At 38.4% G+C, this 18,392-nt stretch overlaps 1 protein-coding gene across 1 annotated transcript in view; it reads right to left on the bottom strand.

Moving 5' to 3' along the window:
* The window catches only part of INPP5A (inositol polyphosphate-5-phosphatase A), a 241,468-nt gene that overhangs the window by 28,800 nt on the left and 194,276 nt on the right, over positions 1–18,392 (bottom strand). Inside the window, exons 10-11 of the mRNA XM_084290142.1 lie at positions 10,959–11,054; positions 10,553–10,627 (exon numbers count right to left, since the gene is read on the bottom strand). Coding sequence (XP_084146268.1) covers positions 10,553–10,627; positions 10,959–11,054 — 171 coding nt within the window. The remainder of the gene's footprint in view (positions 1–10,552; positions 10,628–10,958; positions 11,055–18,392) is intronic.

Here is an 18,392-nt window from a genome sequence, read left to right as displayed (position 1 = left end):
TCCGTACATGTGAGTAATACAACTATAGTTAGTTGATACTCTGTGAGACAAAGAGATGATACACCTCGGGGAATACAGATGCAGCATGATTAAGAATGCACACAGTACATATCCACTGGCCTGTGACTGTGACAAAAAAAAAAAATCATAGGGAAGAATATTGTTTAAAAAAACAGGTTAAATCTATCAATGGGATTTCACAGTCTGAAGTTATATATTTTTGTTTCATAAATTTCATGAGCTAAATACTTCAATTAGTTTGCATACTCAAGCTCCTATTGACCTACATGGGAATCAACTTGATATCACTGAAGTTCTTTGCACAGAATCAAGGAATGATTGCATTTGCATTAAAGGATATTCCCTATTTAATAAAAGTAGAATTAAAAACCTTTATGTCTGTTGCCTGTATCAGCTGCAGTGCCCATGTGCCCATCACCTCCCAAGGGAATTATCAGAACTGTTGTTTTTCTGTCCTGCACAGGCACAGTCTGCAGAACCCATGTGCCAGTGGGTGAGACTGGACTGATGGCTCAACACCGCAATCTTTCCTATGAACTCCATCACCCCAGGGCTGGAACTGAGCTCAGTCCACTGTCCTTGTAGCTGCTGGGGTTGTATATAGAAAGCAGTAGGCATTCTGGCCAAAGATAACATCTATCTGGAACACTAAATGTGCGTATTGTTTAGCTTGATAGAAAACAAAGGACTGTAACAGAGTTTAGCCAGTTGTAGAAATCAAGGTAATTTTGCTTGCTTCAGTTTAAAACAACAAGGCACTCTGAAAAGGTCAATGTCCATTGGTATGCTTGGTAGGCCACCTTGGCTAAAATCACACAAGTATGAACCCTTTAAACGGGGCAACTTAATTCAGTCATTGGAGTAGAACAACGGCAATTACTCATCAAGACCTACAGACCAAAGTCAGAGCATTGTTAGATCAGAAGGTGATATTAGCAGCATTTATCAAATCCATCTCCAGTGCCCACCAGAGAATTCACAGCTGTGAAAGGGAAATGAAGTTTCAGACCAAAAAAAAGTAGATAAGCATACAGAAATGACCTTAGAGAATTTAAATACATGGACAGTGGTCACTGTAAACCCCTTTGTCAGACTTGTATGGCATGCACTTTTTTCAAAAGACTTTGGAAATATAGCAATCTAATCCAGCTTTCTGGCTGAGAAAAAAATATATAGAAACTGATTCAGCAGTCTACTGACTTCAAATAAAGGTCTGGATATACTGATCCCTCTCATCTATCTGTGAAAACATTACACACAACTCTGCTCTGGCATTATTTAAAGCTACTGTTTTCTCTAGCTTTGACTTAGTAAAATTATCCATTACTATCTATTTTGAATCTTAATTTTCTTTTTCTCATAGAGCCATTCTTTAAAATCAGGTTTCATAGCAAAAAAAAAAAAAATATATATAAAAAAAAAATATATATATATATATTGAATATAAACACACCACTTAACACTACTTTTGTATTTCATTGCATTTCTGCACATTTCTGAGAATCTGTCTGTACATCCTGAATGGCAGTGCTGTCAAATCATCAACTGCACATGAATGTGGATATATGGCACACAGAAAAACTGCATCAAATATACTTTTCTTAGCATTAGAAGAGTTAGGCACATGTGGTGCCAAAGGCTCCCTGCGCCTGTTCTAAATCAGAAAACTTTTTATTTCACTGGAAGTTCACTCAGAAAAACATTTTGTTCTTGTTTTGACGATATATCTGTCTCTCTCAGGAGACATTCTGGTACTTTAAAGGATATGTGTATTTTCAAGCAAGTATCCCAACTTTTTCTGACAACTGGACTGGAAAATGTATTTTAAAATAGTATTTCTGTTACAGAAAGATTTAGGTTGCTTAAAATGTTTAGAAAGAACCATAGTTTCTCTTGAAATCTATTGATCACTAGAGAAATTACTGGAGACTGATATTGGCTCTGCCTCATTGCAGCTCCCTTTTCCTTTTCGAGTTTCCAATTTGCACATTCCTCTTGCTCCCCTAGCCTGATTTGCGCTGCAGGGTCCAGGCAGAGGGCTGTGCTCACATAGCCTGAGTCCTGAGCACCACACGGGCACCAGTCCTTTCCTGGTGGAGAAACACTGTGAGAGCAGCTGTGGAATAGCAGTGGTGATTTTGATTTCGGTGATTGATTTGCAAAGCGGTGACGTGTTCAGTTGTTGGGTAGGGCAGAGTTGCAGAGGAATGTGCTTGAGACTCTGTGTTTTCAGCTAGCAAAAAAGGGCCTAAAACAAGCAGTTCTAGAAGTTCATGTAAAGCATCATTTTTCATTCTGTAAGACATTTAGTACCTTGTTGGTCCCGTAATACACACGCACATCAACACTGATTTGGATAAAACAGCTCCTTCAAACTTCTCTAATTACATATACCTTAAATTTTCCAGCAGAGTTTGTGGCCCCTGTCCAAATATCATATGCTTGCATTCTGCATATTATCCTGTTTTTCTTAATTGTCCTGTCTGGACCCTTTGAATCCAAGTACATTGACTTCATGCTGAAACCACTAGCGTGGATAAGCTTTGAAGTTCAACACCCTGCTAGCAGTTCCCCAGTGCTCAGTCATCCCTCTGCTCAGTAACATGCAGCAGAGTCCAGATCTCATTCTGGGATATTTTTTTGTTTTAAGAAAACTAACTCAGAATCCTGTTGTATTATTCAGGTAATTAGTTCTCAGTAAGGAGACTACAGTTAACCACATGCAAAGACTAAACCTAGTTAAGAAGTTAAAAACACTCAGCAGGGTTGAGCACAAACTCTCACCACGCAGCAGCAGTTATCCCCATTTATATATCCCCAAAAGGGCCGCTGACATCCCCAGAGCTCTTCACCAAAACTGCTCTGCAGAAGCAAATCGCGTTCTGCCCCTCAGCTCCACAATGCCCAAGGAAGAGCCCAAGCATCAGAAACACTGCACGTATTTTCACTGCTTTCAAACACCGTGACTACAGCTCCATCATCCTGTGCCCCAGCCAGTACTGGGTGATCCTCTGGACACCAATGCAAGGTGAGAGCAGCCAGGGCCTCCTGGTGAGCATCAGTTCTCAGGTTCTTTACCACCTGGGGAAAGTCTGCATGCACTCAATTTATCTTCTAATAGCAAAAAGTGGCTTTTGTCACTCCCTCTCCTGGGATTCCTGTGCTTGCACTGATTTAAAAAAAGTAACTCTGCAAAACTGCATTTATGCAAATTGCCTTTTTTCAAAAGTTTACAGAAACAGACACTTGAACATTATTGTAATTCATAAGCTGAACAACAGCTTGTAACATATGCCTCCTTCAAAATGGCAAGAAAGACTGGGTTGTTGCCACCTTTAACAATAAAAGATTTTAATTAGGGGTATCCTGCTTGCAAATGTGACAGATCTAGTGTATTACTTTGTTAAATTTTACATCTCTTACTGTGAAACGTAACATGAATTTGTACCATCAGGCAGTTAATAGTGGCATGTGTTGTGCTGCCAGTCTGCAACTGCAATTTCACAAAAGCATAAAAACATGTACAACACAGTCTTAGTATTGCAGAATGATGAAAAACCTTTTCTGAGTACAGACTAAGACCCTCGCTTCTCAGCTGGGCAAAACTCGCACTGAGGCTGAACCCCCTGAGCCAGGCCCCCGGCAGGGTGGGCTGACCTGCATGTCCTGCGGACGGGCTGGACCTCAGAGGTGCTGGTGTGACTGGAGTCCTGCTGCGGGGTCAGCGGCCCTGCTGCCCCTGCAGGCAACAGGACACCCTGAAACATCACCCAAGACTTCCAGACACCTGCATTTGCAGGGCTTCTTTCCCAGAGGGGATTCAAATTCATACCCTTCCATCTCTGGAGCTGCCAGAGCCTGCTGGCAGGGCTGCCCGGGGAGGGGCAGCAGGGTGTGAACTCATGTCTACTTCCTTGCAACTGACATCCTGCTCTCATCTCCAACCGTACTTTTTGTACAGAAGTATCCTTCAGTTTTACATCTCATGTAAAACTACAATGAGGTTATCAGGCATGCCTGGAAAATGCAAAAGGATTTGGCTGTTGCAGAGACCCGGGGTAAAAAATATTAAGTACCTTTCTATATTTATTTGGATTGCCAAAGACTTCAGGCAAGATGTGAAAGCCCAGGTAGGATGCTTTTCTATACGTGCAAGTGTTACCTGTAAGGGATGACAGTGAGCTCCATAAACTCTTGAGGACCATAATACAAATGCAAACAGTGCCTCTCTGGATATCCTCTTAGATCCCATAAAGGTTAAAAGGAGTGCCCTTAGGCCAAACCCTGTTAGCAGATCACAGAATCACAGAATTTCTAGGTTGGAAGAGACCTCAAGGTCATCGAGTCCAACCTCCAACCTAACGCTAACAGCCCTCCACTAAACCATATCCCTAAGCTCTACATCTAAACGTCTTTTGAAGACTTCCAGGGATGGTGACTCCACCACTTCCCTGGGCAGCCTGTTCCAATGTCTAACAACCCTTTCAGTGAAGAAATTCTTCCTAACATCTAACCTAAAACTCCCCTGGCTCATGCTGACCACAGGCTAGATTACAGAGCGCCAATACAGATGTTGAACTTGCTCTTTAGACAATACTTAAACAAGAACCAATGGCTAAAAAAATACATATAGTACACCTGAATTAGCCTTTGGACTTGCTTTAGCTGTGTAGGACAGGACAAGAGGAAAAAGGGTCATGAAATATGATTTCTACCTTTGTAATATGGGCAAATTCTACAGCAAAATAATTCATTTACCTGGACCAGAAATTTGGCAGTGAACAGCTAACCCAGCACATCCAGTTTGACTCCTCCTTGCACGCTAGCTGTACACTAATGTTTGTTAGTATGAAGAATTTACTGGTAATATTCCAGATCTCTGTCATTACTCATTCTGCAGTGTATCCAATGGCATGTCAATTGAACACTAACACTAATATGCATAAGCAAATGCAGTTCCAAGCATGGGAATACCTTTTCATGAGTAAAGGAGGAGAGTATAAAGCCATTTTCCTACCTGCATCTTTATGAAAATCAGGCATCTCAGATGACCACCTTAAATAAAAGAGGCAGTTTCAGGATGCATGGGATTTTCTTATGACCAGTCCTAGGTAACAATGATTCTAGGCAATCAATTTCCTTCCTTCATCCTAATTTGCCCTTATACATCATATTCAGGATTTTATCTGGACAGGGGCTGGTTGGCTCAGTGGATAAACCTCTGCCTTTTCACCTCTGGGATCATGGTTCAAGTCAAACCCTGATGAAATGCACTTGATCGTCCTAATCTAGTTCTTAGTGGACAGTATTCCCATTATCTTTAAAAGGGTCAGAGCCAAGGCCATTGGGAAGAGTGCATTGTGCTATATCTTGTCTGTTGATTAATACATTTTCAGTGATGCCAGATCCTTAACCTTCATGAGTGCACGTATTCTCACAAAAAGCTTAATAAAGGTCCCTGATGGACTAACCCTTTCTTCTTGATCCTTTCAGGATTTCCCAGGAATATTAAAATAAAAAACACAATCAAGTTACTCATCATTTAAAAGTATGTTTGCCTCAACTGTTTGTAGAAACACCTCTAGGTTAATTAGTATAATAACAGATCCCTTTTAATCATCACTTGGCATAGGGAGAACAAAACCTTTATAATTCAACCCATTTTTATATCACGTTACAATTTTCTTCTCATATTGTATCCTATCTGTCAAATCTAAACAGACACACGGAATAAAGGGAATCTACCCTCAAAGACTGATTTTGTTGCTCATAACATAGACATTGAATAAAGACAGTGTTCACTGTAGAAATTTATTGTTTGCTCTCTGCAATATAAGGATGACTAAAAGATATTTGACCACTGATAACATGAAGCTCTTTTTTTTTTTTTTTTTCATTGTAATAACAAGGTAATAAATAGAACCACTTCCATTTTCTGGTATATATAGGCTGGAGATCACTGTGCTTTCCTGCATAACTATCTTGCATCTGTTTTGGAATTAATGCTGACAGTGTGTGATAATGCAACAGTGTCCTCTGAACTATCTGATTACCCAGGAGTAACTGGACAGCTGGCACCCTCAGCCTAACTTCTTCTACCTCCAAGTAAGAGAGGCAGGGGGAGCAGCTGACAAAAAGGACTGTCAGGGTAAGTGTCTCTGTGAGAGCTGAAGCCAGCAGCATAGGACGGGACACCTGCTCAGGAACAAGCAGGAAGCAGGGAAGGCCAGCATAAGCAGAGATACGTAATTAGTCACCAGTTTCCATGAATATCAACAGACAAAACAGATTATGATTTTAGTGGAAATAACATCACGTCTAACTCTTAAGAAAATTAATTCACGGACTACTTTCATTACACAGTAATGGTCAAAATCTTAAGGACAATACATTAGTTTCCATCTGGATTGATTCCTTAATATGTTTAATATGAAATATATGAATGTATGACCCATTTCTCATTTCTGTCTGTGGTTAAAGATTATAAAATGATTCCTAATGATTTAATCATTCTTCTGTAGTCATAAAGAGTTTTTAAGGTCTTCTTCTATATTTATTTAACTGACTACTGAAGAAATAGCATTTAACTCATGCTTCTTTTGCATAAATCAATAACATGATCATTTTTTTCCATTAAATTATTATCTCTGCCTTCTATCTCTTTTGAGCATTTTAAAATTAAGGCTGAACTCCCAAATAGAAGATTTTTTTTAAAAACAAACAAACAAACCAAAAAGCAGTTATAGACTGATTCATCACAAATTATTAAGGAATATGAAAAAAATGCTGTAAAAGTGTAGATTTATTCATGAATTCCCTGCACAATGCTACTCTCCTGAAACCACTGGCATGATAATTTTACTCAATTGAGAGCTGGCAAATCCAAAGCTACATCCAAGTTTTGTGTGAATGACATATTGGTGAGTCAGCGTAAGGTCAGGGATAGTGGACAGCACTGCAGATCCACTCAGGATGCCGGATAAGAAGGCTTAGGCATCCCCCACATTCTCCCTCGTGCATGAGCACCTCATGCTCTTTGTGTGGATGAGGAACAGGGCACAGAAGCACTGTGGCTAGGATGTGGTCAGAGTTACCAGCTGGAGACTTCCACCTCTTGAAAGGTGCAAGAAGCCAGCTCAGATTAGAAATGCCTCATTTCTTTGCCCACCATTCACAGGAAGTCTCCGGAGCAGAACACAAACAATGCTGTACAGCACAGCTTGGCTGTATGCTACTGTCAAAGTCACAAGTGTTAAGCTTTTTTTAACTCAAAAGCAACTCCTTCAACTGTAATTGTTGTGACACTAAGGTGAAACGCTGCATGTTGTACCTCCTTTCGTCCCACTTTTTGCATTTCGATTGCCATTCTGTAACTCCCTTCTCCATAGCATCTAGACACGGTAGTTCTGTAGTAGTTACTAGAGTTATGCCCTGGTTCATCTGAGGTACTATGACCTTGATGTACAATTCTGAACATACAAATTAAGTATCAAGCTGGTTCTGCATTATGTTACAGCTCCTTTCAAGTAGCTTTTCTCTTTTTTTCTGTCACTAAACAGTTTAATAAATCTGGGTGTTTATTTCTCGAAACAAAATGATACAGAATGGTTATTGCACTTCAAAGTGATAAATACAGATAATTGCTAAGATAAATTTGGAATAAGGTACAGATAAGTCTGGAAAAATTAGACCTGACAGATGACTGCATGAGTTTCAAACTGAATTTCTGTTAAAGAGATAATTTGTATCTACATCAGATTTTTCATAAAAATACTTATTTCTATAAATATATCTTATATCTATAAGATTCTTTTTGTTGATTACAATGTAAAAAAGAAGGAATAACTGTGTATGGACAATGATAAAGTAGCCTGTTGATAATAAATATTTGTCAGGTCTTGTCACATCAGTACACATTCCACTGTTACTGAAGAGACATCACACTAATAAAAAAAAAAAAAACTCAAAAAATCAATGGATTTTGAGCTAAAGCAGTTGCTAAACACACAGAAAACATCTTTATCCAACAGCCATAGTGCTGTGAAAATTCCCAAGCCTTGCATTGGTACAGCTAAGGAAAATTTAATCTTCCCAAATACTCATCAGGGCACTCCATCCTGCAGACCTGACAGCCCCACTTATAATTAATTATACAATTTCGATGGGAATATCGACTAAACAAAGCTATAAATCATAGAAAAAGTCAATAGGCATGGACACATTCAATCATGTCCCGACCAATGATTACTACTCTTAAAATACAATAATTATTTTCAGGAGCCAGCTTGAATTAAATTTCTGTCAGGCTGGTACAAGACCGGTGGTTGATGAAGGATGCGATGGATTTTTTGGGTTGAATTCGGCACAGAGACATTTATCCTTTTAGATAGGTAGTTTGTTTTTAGTGATCATGGTGCTGCGTGTTTAACTAGACCATGAAGATTAGATTATCTCCAATGGCTCATTATATCGTTTATCTTTTCCTTCCATGTTTGATCTGGAAGATTTCCTGCTTCTTGATGCATGAATGAAATGACTGCTGATTTTGAGATGGAATGTGCTTAAGTGGGAATCTGCCTGTGCTTTTGCACACTGTGTCCACATATGTAAAGCCAACTAGCAGTCATCTGAAATACCACTAGGGATGTGGTAAAATGGCAGCAAAAAGAATAGCTTTGCTCAGCTTCAACAATGTATTGGGGGAAAAAATCAACATGACAAATATTTGAGCTGTTTCAAAAGAAGCTAAAATATAATAGCAATAGATGTAGAGGAAAATCGTATGATTTACCTATAGAAACTGGAATTGGGATTAGTGTTATTACTCTCTATTAAATGTCCCCCAAACTGAAAAACATCAAGGAAAAAACAATTGCTATGTATTTCCCAAAGATTTTTTCACCTTCTAAATAAAAACAAAACAAAACAAAAACCACTTATCTCACAGTAACTGTGTTTTTGAGATACCTTGCCTCACAGATATTTCTTGTGGTGGGTATATGCCACATATGAAAGATGTGCTTTAAGTAAGAAAAGCAGTCCCAATGAATGGGATGGACATCAACAAATGCTTAAACAGGAAACATCTTCACTTTCCTCATGAATCTGACTCATCCAACTTTCCTGACTTCAGAAATGAGTGAGATCTCAGATTCTCTAATGGAATTAACCTTCTAGGTGTGAGTTAACTTATAAACAGAGAGGGTGAGTAAAGGGGCTTTGGTTATCCTCCTTGCCCTGGATCCTTGCAGACAGATCTCCAAACAACCTGTCTGTCTATGAACAGCAAGAGAACATGCTGTAGGTAGAAGAGAAGACAGAGATAAGGGAGTATACATCCCCTCCCTATGCAATAAGTAGCAATAGATTTTGTGAGAAATTGGTAGAGACTACAGCAAAAACTAGAGTTGGAGGACTCTCCAAGAAGCTGAGACACAGAAGCTGAATCCCATGTCTTCTTTATTCTGGGTGTGAGGAAAGAAGATAAAATTCTGTGCCATGTGGAAAGATGTGAAAACCGGGCTAGCTTGTCAGCTTGCACAACACAGAGTTTTTGTGTTGACAATTTCCATAGAACACACAGTTTTCTAAAGGTTTTGTTTGTCTGGCATAGCCTGCTCTACTTGTATAGCTCAGAATATTGAACATGTGAATGCTTTTAGTTTATGCATACATATACAGACCTTTATCTGAAACAAGGAGCTTAGTTCTGATATCAGTGAAGTTGGACCAATTTCCATAAGCAGAGGGTCAGGTCAGTGAAATCTTCAGTAAGGCTCCCATATGCAGTAGGTATCTATCATCTTTTTTTTTTCATCTATTTTTTTTCATCTATTTTTTTTTTCACTTATCATTATGGGTGCTTCATGTTTTTCTTTTAGATACAAAACTCTTAGGAAACTTTAATGAAATTGAGAAAACTGCAAGTAATGATACAGAGATTTTCCAAAACGAAGTGGCTATATTTTGAAATAAAATAACTTTTAAAAAAGAAGATATAAAGTCATTCTCCACAGAAAAAATCTAGTCCTCGTTACAAATCAAAAGGCTAGTGGTCCCTTTCTGCTTTCTCTGCTTACGAAACTGCATATGATTGCCCAAACAGTGCTAGCCTGATGAAGGGTTTGACCTTTCTATTTTATTTATTCACATATTTCTATTATTCTTTGTATACTCAGAAGAGTATACTCTTTGTATACTCAGAAGACACAGATATTTTCAGAGCAGTTTTGCATTAAAGGCTTTTTTTTTAAGTTAAGGAAGTGCACAGAGAAGAATGAGTAAAGAAAGTGTGCTTGAAGAAATGGGAAACAGAGGACAGAGTGGCCAAGGTAAGTTATGAAGATATTAAGAAGCTGCAATCAAAATAACTGGCTAATTAAGGAACAAAGTTGGAGCAGTTGCCATCTTGGATGAATTAGCCTTTCTTTCTGTAGACAGGAGGACTGATAAGGATATAGGGATGATAAAAACACAGTTTGTATGAGAGTTTCCAATTTATTTCTTCAACAGTGTTTAGTAACGAACTTACCGCAGTGCCATTGTTATCTCTAAAAACATCTTGATTAAAATAGTCAAAAAGCTTCTTTTCTAATTGTAGCATAACCTAAAAAAATAGAGGAGAAAGGTTAGCAAAGCTCTGGGATTCAGGTATCTAACACACTGCTCTTGGAAGCAACCCCTTTAGATACATGCAGCCCTTTAAAACTACATGTCTCTAAGTGTCTAAAGCTCCTCGTCAGCTTGGCCATTTGGTTGACTGGCAATCAGTTAGAAAAATCCAATTAACTGCGCATTAGGTGTGACAATCAATATCCCACCCCTCCCTTTAAATCATCAGTTTGAAACAACTATATTCATTCTTTGTAGAAAAGAAAGTGAACGTTAAACAGAGTTTCTATTTACACAGGAGGTATAGAGGGCATTAAGTTGTTTACCTTTCTGTCATTATCAGATTCACGAAATATTAGCTTGACTACTTCATTTGTGTCAGCTGCCCGGATAGTCTGCATTGTAGCCTTCGCACATAGTGTCTAATAAAAAACACAAAGGAAGAAAGGGAAACAGGTTTAAACAAAAGATGAGACCACATTTTATAGAACTTGATCAATCTTTGTGTCTTCAAGTGCTGATCCAATGACATCTGAAAGTATGATTTGTTGTAGGTCAAAATATGAAGCACTGCTTATTTAAGTGACTTCCTCTCATGATGGATTTAAAATAATACACTGAATTACTGTTTGGAGAGAAACAGACGATATTAAGAAAGTATCAATCAAATAAAGCAAATATTCATTTAACTTATTACCATGTGCATAGGTTCTTTCATAGGTCTGACACTGTATCACACATTATTGTAAACATTCACAAAAGCCACTTCCTACAGCTAATGACTCCACAGCACTGCTTATTTATGTATCACATTTTAAAAAGCTGATAAGTACCTTGGCACTAGAGTCTTGCAGCTTAACTCATTTGCCAAAACTTCGGCCTTGTGAATTAGTGCCCCAAGTATAATTTGAAAATCCTAGCACTAATTAATGATCTGACATCAAGTTTCAAAGTTAATTCTTGATAGCAAATTGCTCATACACCATTCTTTAAAAAAAAAAGACAACATCGTATCTCTAGATATTTTGATGATTGGGTGTCTAAGATGTATTATAAATCAACAGTTCAATGGGCTCAAGGTGTGAATTTCAAAGGAAGAGTCAGGCCATGATTTATTAGATATTAACCTAGTTGTGGCCCAATTTTAACAGTAAGGAAGGCTGACCTAGAGAGTAATACAGAACTTGTTGTTTAAAGGGCTTGCTCTGCTACATTTTAAGAGGTGAAAGTCTGAAGCCCTCAGCAAAGCGGTTAAGGATGTATTTAACCTAAAATCGTACTTTAGATACACTGAACCTGTACTTTTAGCTAACTTTAACTATGATAACTATGGTAAATGCTTATAATGCAGACAGACTGTTTCCACTGTGGGGTAGCAGGCTTCACAAGGTGCTCTGCAGTTATCCAACATGGGCAAACCTTCCGGACGGTGTTTGATGCTTCTCCAACCCATCTGCCTGGGCTTCTGGAAGCCACAAAGCAAAAGGCCAAAAGGGGCATTGTGGAAAGCTTATTATTACTCCAAGGCAGAGAGAAAATGGCTAAGATGGGCACTCATACATGGGAAGCTGTTCAGTTTTCCTTGATTTAGTCTAACCACCTATGATGGATAGCATCTGTGCACAGCCTTGGATAAGATTTGGTAAAGAATATCCATCTGAATAAAGAGCTTCCTCAAGGAATATAATTAGGTTAAGAACGGGGAAAGAGGTGATTTCCCTGCTCTGCGTGTTCTCTTCCTTTTCTTAATGACCAGAAAACAGTTTGTCATTTTGTATGATATTATTCCCTTATAAAATAAGTATTTCCTTTGGTAATGGAGAATTTCACATCTGACCGCATCCTTCTTTCCTTCAAAAATATAACAACATATATTGGGATTCATCATTAGAAGTACAGTATCTATCAGGCACAGTATCATGAAATTAGAGCTTACTTCTCATTTCCCATTCTGAATTTCTTTTGAAGGAGATGCGAAGCATGTATTTAAAAAAAAGTCCACCTGCTTCCAAATAATCCAAAATTCAGCTGAGGTTATCAGTGCTAGAGTGGGAATTATCTGTCCAAAAACTTTTTCTTTCCATTTGACAAAAAGGTATTAAAATGACCCTTGATAAAGGGTTCTGTGTGTTGCCACAGTACAAACAAAAAGTGAAAAGCTGAGCAATTCCATTTTTAAAGGATAGTAACTTGAGTGTGATTCAGTAAAAGCGAAATACAAATCTCATCTTTTTCTTCATGTCTGTGAACTGAACAGGTGTCGAATCCCCATTTTACTGAAGAGATTATGCCCTTGCCTTACAGATTTTTCTTGATCGTTTCTTTCCCAAACAAGCAGCACCACGTCTACAGATTACAAAGATCTACCTCCGAGTTTTATCCTAAGAAACCTGGCACAACCAAGGCCCAAACAGGGCCACGGGTGCATGTGGAGTCACAACTTTCGCTGGAGGACAAGGTGTTGGTCACATGAACGCAGATGTGGGCTGCTCTTTGAAAGCTTCATCTGCATAGCAGAATTTTGAGGTGTTTTCCAAATAGCTTTGGAGGAGAAAGTGAAGGTGCTGGCAATAGCTCGCTTGACCTGCTGCGGCTGGGATGGCAGCGGAGAGGCACACCAAGCTGCTGGGGAGCATGCTGCTGCTGTCCCTTGCTTTGAGGACAGACCTCATCGCTTCTCTCTCTCATATCCAGTTTAGCTTTGGACCCATTTTGTCTGTTTCTACACGTAATTATCGTTTTGCCATCTGCGTCCGCAAGCAATTCCCGATGAGGTAATCCACAAGCGAGCCATTCCCAATGTGCACTCCCTCCGATACCACTATTGAAATTCAAAGCACAGATTAGCTAATCGGGTCAAACCCCAAAAAATAGCGCTTTGGGCTCATGTGTCACAAATCAGTCTGGTCGCCTTTAAAAAGCACACCAGATTAGAACAAGCACCCGAACAAACCAAAGCGGAAAACTCACCGCTCTCTAAAGCTGGTTTCTAAAGCCCTAACAAATCGCTCCATCTTTCACTCATTTAAACTTTCCAAATGAGGGTCAATACGGTCCCCTAGCATCCAAATGCTAATGCGCTTAAGTGCGCTTAAGCAGCTTTCCAGAGTGAATGGGCCAAAGAAGGGCTCGAAAAGACAAGGCAGAGTTACTGTCACTGTCAAAAAGTCATTGTAGCCACCCCCGGAGTGGTTGCAATTCAAGAAATTCATGATTTCTGTCTCTTAAAGGCATCTGCTTGAGAACATTTTTTTTTTCTGAGCTGCTTTATCTCACAACTTCAGGCCTGCTCTAAAAGAAAAAAAAAAAAAACAAAAAACAACAAAAACAACGCGATCGACTCTTGAGAACCAATAAAGAGAAAGGACCCACATACCTTATTACTTTCAAATTTCACATGCACAAAAAGTTACCTTATTCACAGACAAAAAGTGATTGGGCAAAGGTTCATTTCTTATACAAGCTGGAGCATTCCTTTTTTCCTCCTCCTTTCAATTTCTACAAAGTCGTAGTCACCCAAGCAGAAAACTTTCGGGAACATGTGCCTTTTTAGACAAGTCTACTTATGAAGGGATTTTTTGTTGCTGGTAAAGAAAATTAAAATGCTATGAAAACACACTGTTTCTTTTTAGGTACTCCCTCAAAAGTACTCTTTTGCAAAGTTAGAATATGGGAATTAGATGTCAAAACTCTTCTACCCAAGTTATCTTTTTTTTTTACACTTTTTTTAAAAACAAAATTTGGCTAAAGCGTTTGCAGCAGAACTGAATTCAGAGCTCAGAGAGAATTCAGCATTCAGCCTTTGCTTAGCAAACACAGACATGTCTTATTACAGTTTTCACATGTACTGTCCATGCAGGCAGACACTTCATAGTACCTTTTTAATAATGCTTTACAATAGTTTATGTGTAGTGAATTGTAAAACACAGGAATAACTCCTCTGATAATTGCCTTGGAACATAATAAAAATGTCGTATTATGTAGAAAGTATTTGATATTGATAGTGACAAATCTAGAATTTCTTCTAAACTCTGCAGTCTTTAGATATTGAAAACCCTCTAATTTACAAGATAAATGCAGCCTTCAAAACAGATCTGCTTCACCACATACACAACACATTAAAATGTTTTAGACTGTATTTCTGCATACTTATATTTAAAAGGTATTAAAACAAAATTGTATTACATACACACACAATGTTATGTCATGTAATACATCGTATATTATATAATTGCGTTTTATATTGCACGTGTATGGAGACATGGAACTGCTGTGAAGTACACTACTGTTTACTGTTAGTGCTTTGTTGAAAATTGCAGCTTTTTCATCCTGCACACCCAGTTTCTGAGCATTCTTTAGACTTGAGTCCACCTCTTCATGTGTGAGCTGAACTATTGCATGCTTGCAATTACCTCAACAAAATTGTTTTGAAAAAAAAATAGGGCATCCAAGAACACAGTGATTAAAACTTTACAGTTGCCTTTGTCTACTGAATCTAGAGATGTGTATTATTTTTCCCAATGGTTTGAAAAATCTTTTTACAACTTATTATTACTTTGAAATCTAAACAAAAAGAAAATAATATATTGTTACTTTATGATGACAAAGTTCAAAAGACGTTTAGATGTAGAGCTTAGGGATATGGTTTAGTGGGGACTGTTAGCGTTAGGTCAGAGGTTGGACTCGATGATCTTGAGGTCTCTTCCAACCTAGAAAATTCTGTGATTCTGTGATTGCAATTGCAATTTCTAGTAAGCCACATGGATTGAAGCAGAAGTATTTCTTGCTAAAATGAACATGAGAGAGTCTGAAGACTGCTAAAATAAGGCGGTTGAAGCAAAGTCTTGAACACGAGCGACCAAATCAATTAAATTTAAGATATTTAATTTTATTCCAGTTAGATACTCTGTGCATTCTGGCAAGATGGAAAAGACAGAGGAACATGTATCATCTAATTATGAAAGTGAAATACTTCCTCTGAAATGCTGCTCAAAAAACAAAATCAACCTGACACTTATTAAATTAGGATAATCAAATGCTTTTTTATTATTAACTGGATGCAAATTGTATTTGAAACAATCAGCCAAGTAAAAGACTTGCTACTTTGGGAATAACAGGAACATCCGTCTTGTTTGGGCTCCTCCTCACTTTAGAAAGGGTTGATATATTTTTCTGGGTATTAGGAGTGTACAAATATTAAATTCACCAAATCACATGGTGTAAGAGAAATAAAATTTGCAAGTGAGAAAATGAAGTCAGATGTACCTGAGTCAGTAAAAGATGTGCATTTAGCTACAGGACAACTAACACCATATTTTTTAAACTGCCATTGAAATGCAAACTCATTTTAGCTGATTTTTCACAACTGTGCAGTGGTATTCACCCACTCAGCTGCTGCAAGTAGTTAGGAAAATCACAGAGCTAATTTCCCCAGTGTAAGGTGATAAAAACCCACCTGAAACAGGAGACACTTTTTAAAAAAAAAAAAAAAATGAAAAAAAATATCCCTTAGATTATAGTTTAACTCATGTTAACATTAACTACATAGAGATAGCAATAGTATCTTGAAGTATCTGTGCTCTTTATACTGATAAGCTTCCAGGAGCAGGAATTTAACTCAGTAGTGAGATAAACATCAGCTGAATGAAGAAGAAATATGAAAAAGTGTTAATGAGATGTGACATTAAGTATCGATATGAAAAATTACATTCTTTTTGAATATTTGACAAGGAGCGAGCTCATGTCCAGGGGAGCAGGCATGGTGGAGGGCTGGGTGGGATGGAGAACAAAGGCTTGTTGCACCACTCCCATCTTTCCTTGGTGTGTTTCTTATGTAGCATGTGTACAATACATCCTTTGATGGTAAGTCAATGCAAATCACACCAGGATGCTGGTCTCCACTGTAGGACCCCTATGTTGATTTGCACAGGGGTATTTCGGTTTTAAATACCTCTTTGGGTACTGTCTGTGACAAAAGATTCTCAGCACTAAGACCCTACCTTCATGCTTCCAAAGTTCTCCTCCGTCCCTAAAACAAATGATCCCTGCTGGGAACAACTTGCATTTCCTTGGACTCAGTTTCAAATTAGCTGTCTGAAGTTCATTATTAAGTGCATTTTCTTGTCCAAAACCTTAGATCATTCATGACAATGTTATCAAAGTGTAACACTAGGCAATGCAAAACCATATCCATTTGTTTTTAAGGTACCACCATGCTGAACAGACTGAGACACCTCGGTTTAATGTACAACCTCTGTCCAGCTGTAGATGTAACTGCCTGCTCTGCAGGGTGCGCGCTCTTGCCATTGACTGCTTTATTACTCATGAAAACAATACCTGGCTCTTATGAACTTACCTTTGGCAGTAGAGGGTAAGATTTGTATCTGCATTTGCAAGGGAGTCAGCGGGGCAGGGTCCCAGCAGAACTCTGCTGCCCACTGACAGCCCCAAGCGACCCCAGGCTGCTGCGGGAGGTATGGGAGCGAGCAGTGGGAGGGCTGGGACCTCTGGTCCCCCGAGACATTGGACCTGCCCCTGCAGCTCTCCTCCGTGCCAACAGCTGGTCGCAACGACACCTCTCTTTTTAATTCTCTTCATCAGAAAAGAATATGAATTAAGCTCAAAAGCCTACGCTAAGATTTTCTGAGATTACAGATCCTGAAGAAAGTGTCAAAGGCCAAACCTTACTTTCTTGGAAAGAATATGCTAGTACAGCTCTGTCCCTGGTGACATGACTACTACATTGCTGGTAAGAGCTGCCTACTAGCGTCTTGTTCATCTGGAATGTATGCTTCTGATGGCACTTGAAAGAAATCCCTCTTGGCATTTGTTACACGTTTAGCTGTAATAAAATTTAGCCTGTTTATGAGATACTCAGCATAATCCAACTCAGCCACTTAGACACTGTGCTCAATTTATAAACCTCTGATGTTTAAATCTGATTTATCTAATTTTTGGCTATGTAACTATCCTAAACAGTGTTTTAGTCTGAAATTAACTAGTTTATTCAGCCAGCTGTTATTTTGTACATGCCAATTTAATATATACATTTTTTTCAAATACAGGACCTTGATTACTACTTGCTCACTTATGTATGTCCAAAGAGAAAGATTAAGAAATTCTAGTTTCTCACACTCCTAATTTTTTCCCCATGGCATCTTCTACCACTTGATTTTTTCAAACTGGAAAAGAAACTTTCGTTATATAGTTTGTGGTGCTCTGTCCTGAACAGTTTTGCAAATTTAACAGTCATCCCCCATTTTGTAACTATTTTTTTCAATACTGGTGTTAAGTGAACCTTTATTTATTTATTATTTTTCTTTTTATTTATTTGCTTTTGCTTTTGCTTTTTCAGTCAAGTATATCTCTAGAAATGCAAAAATCAGGATAGAACTTCTTTTCCATCACATGTATTCACCTGCATGGTAATTAGCTTCTAGTTTCCTCTACCTGATTCCTTCTGGTCAGGTTCCATCTTTTTGGATTCTCTTATTTTCCTGACTGAGATCCCCAAGTTTGAGTTCAGCTGAGCACCTACACATTGGTTCATAATTTGCCCTGAGTTCTTTGTCACCTGCATGCGTCAGGAACACAAAAAGTACTCTGCAAACAAAGGTGAAGTTTTCAGGTGAAGGGTCTTGTGTCATCTGTCCCCACCAACCCTATTCTTCCTTGCTATTTAAGCTCTCAGTTTAAATTGACTTCCTGACACAGACAATAAAAGATAATAAGTTTCAAATTCATTCAGGACTTCCATTAGA

Source organism: Netta rufina (assembly GCF_964035555.1).
Source record: "Netta rufina genome assembly, chromosome: 7".
NCBI lineage: Eukaryota > Metazoa > Chordata > Aves > Anseriformes > Anatidae > Netta > Netta rufina.
The sequence above is the reverse complement of the archived record's forward strand: the minus strand, read 5'-3'. Positions and strand labels throughout refer to the sequence as shown.